Below are 7,500 nucleotides of genomic sequence, written 5' to 3'. Positions count from 1 at the left end.
GTATACAGACCTTTAGCCTGTGGGACTAGGTGTGCCGCCTCCAGGTGTGGCTGATCAGGCTTGGCCACTACTGTGAGACTGGACGTGACTAGCTCAGGTGACTGCGATCAGGTCTTGGCTACTACTGTGAGACTGGACGTGACTAGCTCAGGTGACTGCGATCAGGTCTCTACTGTGAGACTGGACGTGACTAGCTCAGGTGACTGCGATCAGGTCTCTACTGTGAGACTGGACGTGACTAGCTCAGGTGACTGCGATCAGGTCTCTACTGTGAGACTGGACGTGACTAGCTCAGGTGACTGCGATCAGGTCTCTACTGTGAGACTGGACGTGACTAGCTCAGGTGACTGCGATCAGGTCTCTACTGTGAGACTGGACGTGACTAGCTCAGGTGACTGCGATCAGGTCTCTACTGTGAGACTGGACGTGACTAGCTCAGGTGACTGTGATCAGGTCTTGGCTACTACTGTGAGACTGGACGTGACTAGCTCAGGTGACTGTGATCAGGTCTTGGCTACTACCCAAATTAGCCTGTGAGACTCCAAACGACTGGACCGGGCGTGGTGATCAGCTCAGTTACTCTGTTTTTTCCTCGCCGTGCCTTTCATGGCAGCGTTCCAACAGGAGGACCGCAGGAGGGGGGGCGACGCGCGTTGCATGATAAGTTTGTTTACCCTCAGAATAACGGAGCACGATAAGGCATTGCGCCTTTTGGAAACACTTCTCATCTGAGACGCCTTGATCTGGCGTTCTGTCAGCGTCTCCATTGCGCCGGCTCCAGTGTCTCTGGTGCTTGTCTCCAGCTCACTCTCGCGTCTCTCTAGTCCTCCTTTAAAGGCCTGTCTGTGTGTTCTGCTCATCCCTCCAGCTCCCCCGTGTCTTCATGTAGAACTCGCTCTATCCTTCTGCCTGTCACCGCTCTTCCTCTCTCTTTCCTCTTCTCATCATCCTCTGTCTCTCCCTTGTTTGTCCCTCTCTTTTCTCCTCACCCTCTCTCTTCTCCTCTCCCTCTCTTTCTCCTCTTCTCATCATCCTGTCTCTCTTTCTCCTCTTCTCATCATCCTGTCTCTCTCTTATTTACCGATCCCTCTCTCTTCTCCTCTCTTCTCCTTCTCTCTTCTCCTCGTACCCTGTCTCTCTCTCTCGTGTTTACCGAGCCCTCTCTCTTCTCCTCTTCCAGACTCTGATATCTCTGTCATCGTCTCACTGGTTTGTCTACCTTCATTTCTGTTTCCTCTATTTCACTCACTCTGTCTCACTTGTTTTCTTACTTTCTAACTACTTCCCTCTTTTGATTTCTCTCCTCCCTCCATTTCTCTCCTCCCTCTCATTCCTGTGTTTCTTTCTGTCCTTTATTCTTTCACATTCTCGGCCTCTCTTTTCTATCTGTCAGGTCACTTCCATCTAAGACACACACACACACACACACACACAAATACACACACACACACACACACACAGAGAGAGCTGTGTCTCGTCTCACCTGCTCACGCTCTCCTCCACCTCCTGAGAGAACACAGGATCCATCTGAAACCACATCACAGCCTCGATGAGTAGCTCACACAGACCCCTCACACCTCCACCCACCTCCTCCCCTCTATCCACTCATCCCTCCATCCCTCTTCAGCACACCCTCACAGGTCTTCTAAGGGCTATCCAGCCCCACTGGGAATCCTCTGTGGATACAGCTACTGCATGCTAGCCAAGCTCCTTAGCCACTACACTACCAGGGCTCCTTATCCACCACACTACCCGACTACACTACCAGAGTTCCTTAGCTTTACACTTCCAGAGTTCCTTATCCACCACACTACCAGAGTTCCTTAGCCGCTACACTACCAGAGTTCCTTATCCACCACACTACCCGACTACACTGCCAGAGTTCCTTAGCTTTACACTACCAGAGTTCCTTAGTCGCTACACTACCAGAGTTCCTTAGCTTTACACTACCAGAGTTCCTTAGCCGCTACACTACCAGTGCTCCTTAGCCACTACAATACCAGTGTTCCTTAGCCGTTACACTACCAGGGCTCCCACTACACTACCAGAGCTCCCTTAGCCACTACACTATCAGCGCTCCTTATCCACTACACTACCAGCATTCCTTAGCCGCTACACTACCAGCGTTCCTTATCCACTACACTATCAATGCTACTTAGCTGCTACACTACCAGCGTTCCTTTGCCACTACACTACCAGCATTCCTTAGCCGCTACACTACCAGCATTCCTTAGCCGCTACACTACCAGCATTCCTTAGCCGCTACACTACCAGCATTCCTTAGCCGCTACACTACCAGCATTCCTTAGCCACTACACTACCAGCATTCCTTAGCCGCTACACTACCAGCACTCCTTAGCCGCTACACTACCAGCATTCCTTAGCCGCTACACTACCAGCGTTCCTTAGCCACTACACTAGAGTTCCTTATCCACTACACTACCAGCGATCCTTAGCCACTACACTAGAGTTCCTTATCCACTACACTACCAGCATTCCTTAGCCGCTACACTACCAGCATTCCTTAGCCGCTACACTACCAGCGATCCTTAGCCACTACACTACCAGCATTCCTTAGCCGCTACACTACCAGCATTCCTTAGCCGCTACACTACCAGTGATCCTTAGCCACTACACTACCAGAGACCACCAGCGCTCCTGGATCCACAGGTATAAGTGCTCTAGGATCCACCATGACCTCCGCTCCCATCCCATCTCTCTCTCTTTCCCACTTACTTCTTGTCACTCTCTTTACTGTCCTGTCCGACACAAGGCATAACTGGTTAAAAAAAATAATAAATTTTAAATAATAATAATAAAATAGAAAATGAATACACACACACACACACTGTAAGTATATATATAAAAACCATGACTTCCCAGATGAAGAAAAACTAAACTGGCCCACTGACCTGAGCAGAGCCCTGATGTCATTACGAGTTACGAGAGTTTATTTATAGCTTTCTCCCATAGGCTATGATATAACAAAGACCCTTTCACAGGATCCTCACTCCGCTCACTACTGTACTATAAACTATCACACTGTGGACTACCCCCAAACATGGCCTCAAACTGAGACAGCAGGAATCGTACATCAACAAAAAATAGCACAAAAAAAAAACAGCACTTTACCCTACCATGACCCTGTGCAACATAAGGACAGCCCGGGGGTTATGAAAATCCAAAAATAAAAAAATAAAAAAATAAATAAGCAAATAAGTCAAATAAGCCAAACACATTTCTTCACTGAACAAAATTGACTGTGGCAAAAAAGCATGTTTAAGGGGAGGGGGGGTCTGAAAATAAGCAACAGAGTTTTTTTCCCCCCTTTTAAATCCCCCTTCTCCAGTCAGCCAGATCTGCTCTGTGATACAATTTCAGTAATACCTCCTTCTCTCAGATAGACACGAATGACAGATGAGATAGAGATAGATAGAGAGAGAGAGAGAGAGAGAGAGAGAGAGAGACAGAGAGGAGAGATACTGTGTGTGTGTGTGTGTGTGTGTGTGTGTGTGTGTGAGAGAGTTTGTGTGTGAGAGAGAGAGAGAGACAGACAGATGCAGAGAGAGAGCGAGAGATACAAAGAGAGACAGATACAGAGAGAGAGAGAGAGAGAGACAGATAGAGAGAGAGAGAGAGAGAGGACAAGCCTCTGGACGGGGCGGCGGGCTGGCGGTGGGGCGGTGGCTGGTGGGAGTACAGAGCGCGGCCGGGCCGGTGAGGAAAATCCCGTAGATTTGCCCAGATTGGGGTCAGGGCGGAGCAGCTCCTCAATCTGATTAATTGCGATGAGGGATTTGCATGCATTAGGGGGGCCGTGGCAGAGCTGCAGCAGCGCCACCACCACCGCAATTTAGGTCAGGACCCACAGCAGCAGCAGCAGCAGCAGCAGCAGTCACAGGACCCACAGCAGCAGCAGCAGCAGCAGCAGCAGCAGCAGTCACAGGACCCAAAGCAGCAGCAGCAGCAGTCACAGGACCCAAAGCAGCAGTCACAGGACCCACAGCAGCAGCAGCAGCAGCAGCAGCAGTCACAGGACCCACAGCAGCAGCAGCAGCAGCAGCAGTCACACGACCCACAGCAGCAGCAGCAGCAGCAGCAGTCACACGACCCACAGCAGCAGCAGCAGCAGCAGCAGCAGCAGCAGCAGCAGCAGCAGTCACAGGACCCACAGCAGCAGCAGCAGCAGCAGCAGTCACACGACCCACAGCAGCAGCAGCAGCAGCAGCAGTCACACGACCCACAGCAGCAGCAGCAGCAGCAGCAGTCACACGACCCACAGCAGCAGCAGCAGCAGCAGCAGTCACAGGACCCAAAGCAGCAGCAGCAGCAGTCACAGGACCCAAAGCAGCAGTCACAGGACCCACAGCAGCAGCAGCAGCAGCAGCAGTCACAGGACCCAAAGCAGCAGCAGCAGCAGCAGCAGTCACAACAGCAGCAGTGAGAATGACATGGGTCACAATGACAACACAGCCCCAGCACCAACCAACAGACAGACATGTAGGTAGATATGTAGATATACGGTTGAGTGGATAGATAGATAGGTACTGTAGATAGATAGATAGATAGATCAGTAAATCGATAAACAGATAAATAGATAGATAGATAGATAGATTGGTATATAGGTAGATATATAGTTGAGTAGATAGATAGATAGATAGATAGTTGGGTGGATAAATAGAGATCGGAAGATACTGTAGATAGATCGATTGATCGGTAGATAGGTAGGTATATACTGTAGTTAAGTGGATAGATAGATATATATATATATGTAGATAGATAGATAGATAGATAGATAGATAGATAGATACATTGATAGATACTTTAATCATGCTCAATTCTATGTTTATCCTGGGGAAAAAGAACATATCCACCAGTTGTAGGTGATATGATGGGTGGGGCAGGGACGTAGGTGTATGTGGGGCAAGTTTGAGTTTGATTCATTAGAGACCAACTCGACGGCAGCAACAGTTATGCATTGCTGCTAGTCAAGTTAGACAGCTGTCATACTCATGATCCCTGTGTAATTTCTATGAGGAAAGAGGAGGATGGTGTGTGTGTGTGTGTGTGTGTGTGTGTGTGTGGCACGTGTGTGTGTGTGTGGTGTGTGTGTGTGTGTGTGTGGTGTGTGTGTGTGGGGTGTGTGTGTATGTGTGAATGTGTGAGTGTGTGTGTGTGTGTGTGTGTGTGTGTGTGTGTGTGTGTGTGTGTGTGTGTGCGTGTGTGCGTGTGTGTGTGTGTGTGGCGCGCGCGCGTGTGTGTGTGTGTGTGTGGTGTGTGTGTATGTGTGAGTGTGTGTGTGTGTGTGTGTGTGTGTGTGTGTGTGTGTGTGTGTGTGTGAAAAGGTGTGTGAGCACTTGTAGACAGTGTGGAGCTGGGATGATTCCATACTAGACGTGGGCAGGAAACAGGAGATGAGGATGAGCTGATCAGAGGAGAGGAGAGGGCCCCAAAGCTCCAGTTTGGACTCTGAGCTCTTTTGTCCGCTCTCCACTGTTGTCCAAGCCTTCCTTCTCTGATGTCACAATACCATCCGTGAATCCAACCGTAATCGCCAGTGATACCGGACTTGATATTGATCTCAGAGCTTACAGTGACTTTACTTGCTAGTAATAACCAGCAATGACGGACTTATGTGTGTGTGTGTGTGTGTACAGCGAGTGTGTGTGTTTGTGAGTTGGAAAAATGAGAGAGTGAGAGAGGCTTAAAGGTTAGACAGACTATTATTGCATGAGGCAGATAAGAAGAAAAAAATGACACACATACACACACACACGAACAACCCATACAACAAATCCATAAAATGACATACACATATAAACATGCAAGTGTACACACACACACACACACTCACTCACTCACACGCACACATGCACGCACGCACCTGCCAAAACACTTTAGGGAAATCTCCAATGGCACTATATAAAAGATCACAGAGAGGCTGAGACAGAGAAAGAGAAAGACAAAGACAGAGAGAAAGATAGACAGAGATAGATATAGAGAAAGACAGAGAGAGAGAGATTCAGAAAGACAGATATAGATATACTGTAGAGAAAGAATAGAAAGAGAAAGACAGATAGAAAAAGATAGATAGACACAGAGAGAGAGAGAGAGAGAGAGAGAGAGAGAGAGAGAGAGAGAGAGGATAAAAGCTGAGAGAAAGTAGCACCCCGCTAGGCTGATGGCTACATTGGCATGGGGGCTTCTCTTCTTCAGAGAGCCGAGAGAGAGAGAGAGAGAGAGAGAGAGAGAGAGAGAGAGAGAGAGAGAGAGCGAGCGTTGTGTGAGTCCCTACGCATCTCTCTCTCTAGTTATCTCTCAAGATGCTGTCATGGACGCCATCGCTCCGCCATCGATCGCCGCAGCCAGACACAAGAGGAGCCGGATCAATGGCCGCTAGCACGCACTCGCTCCTCCCCGCCGAGGAACCCAGGCTCCATTTGTCTCCCCAAAATCTGCGATCGTGAGACGTCTGGCGCGTCACTGCTCGCAGACGTATGCCTTGTAGATTTGGCTTCATAACACGCACAAATCTGCCTCGCCACGGACAGGTCATTACTTTCTCACAAAGCGATCGATGAACAGGACTGGAAACAAATATAGGCACTGACAAAAACAAAAAAATAGAAAAACAAAACTGCTTCACTTTAAATCATCTCATACTGAGAACTCTGCAAATGTCTGAGGAACAAATGTTTTTTAACTGCCCTACACGTTGCGAAGCGCAAGCCAGTCAAGTGATGAATTCCACCATCAGTGATGCCATTTCAGACGAATAACGCCTCAGGATAAAGTGCGGAGAGAAAAGCCAATGGAACCCCCCTAACAATAAGCACTCTACAGTAATTCTTAAATGTGCAACCTTACTGATGGCCTGGTGCCTAGCAAGAGATGAAGTGGACTTGCACTGCTCTCATTTCTGTGAGCCAAGCAGTGACTGGAAATCGTTCTCTTGAGCACATTTGCCCCACACCATTAGCTGGGGCCGGCGATATGAGTCCATTCACACCACAGTTTGGACACTAGTACGCTAGCATGAGACTCCTTACAGTGGGCCGAGTGGGAGAAGGGAGAGGGAGAATTTCCCAGCTATTAGCCACGGCTTATATATATTGATTTTGCAAAATTTCTTCAGCTAAGGGGTTAATACAAGGGGGGGCGTTAATATGGTAAAATATGGTTATGTCTGCATTGACTTGCATAAAACACTGCCCTGCAGCTTCTTCACAATGCGGCTAACATGCAGAACTGTAGTGCACATTTTGGAGTGGACCTGACCTTGCCGAGGCCAGAGGGAAGGTTATGCTTTTCCACCTGACCCGACCATGTAAATATGGCAATGTCTCCATTGCCGTCCAGTCACACGGGACATCCTGATTCCGCAAGTTCTGATCTGGCAAATTTACCTTTCTGCCAGCTAGATTATAGAGTACTCTATGCTGAAGGAGTCTTACAAGCTGAAGTCTAGTCTTCTAAGACAGCGGTTCTCAAACTTTTCAC

General features: G+C 48.6%; 1 protein-coding gene across 2 annotated transcripts in view; it reads right to left on the bottom strand.

Moving 5' to 3' along the window:
* glt1d1 (glycosyltransferase 1 domain containing 1) overlaps positions 1-7,500 on the bottom strand; it is a 57,681-nt gene that overhangs the window by 13,892 nt on the left and 36,289 nt on the right. For both annotated transcript variants that reach the window (XM_062542694.1, XM_062542693.1), the window contains exon 9: positions 1,484-1,527. In XM_062542694.1, the coding sequence (XP_062398678.1) occupies positions 1,484-1,527 (44 nt within the window). The remainder of the gene's footprint in view (positions 1-1,483; positions 1,528-7,500) is intronic.

The sequence above is a fragment of the Sardina pilchardus genome, chromosome 8 (genome assembly GCF_963854185.1).
Source record: "Sardina pilchardus chromosome 8, fSarPil1.1, whole genome shotgun sequence".
Classification (NCBI taxonomy): domain Eukaryota; kingdom Metazoa; phylum Chordata; class Actinopteri; order Clupeiformes; family Clupeidae; genus Sardina; species Sardina pilchardus.
The sequence above is the reverse complement of the archived record's forward strand: the minus strand, read 5'-3'. Positions and strand labels throughout refer to the sequence as shown.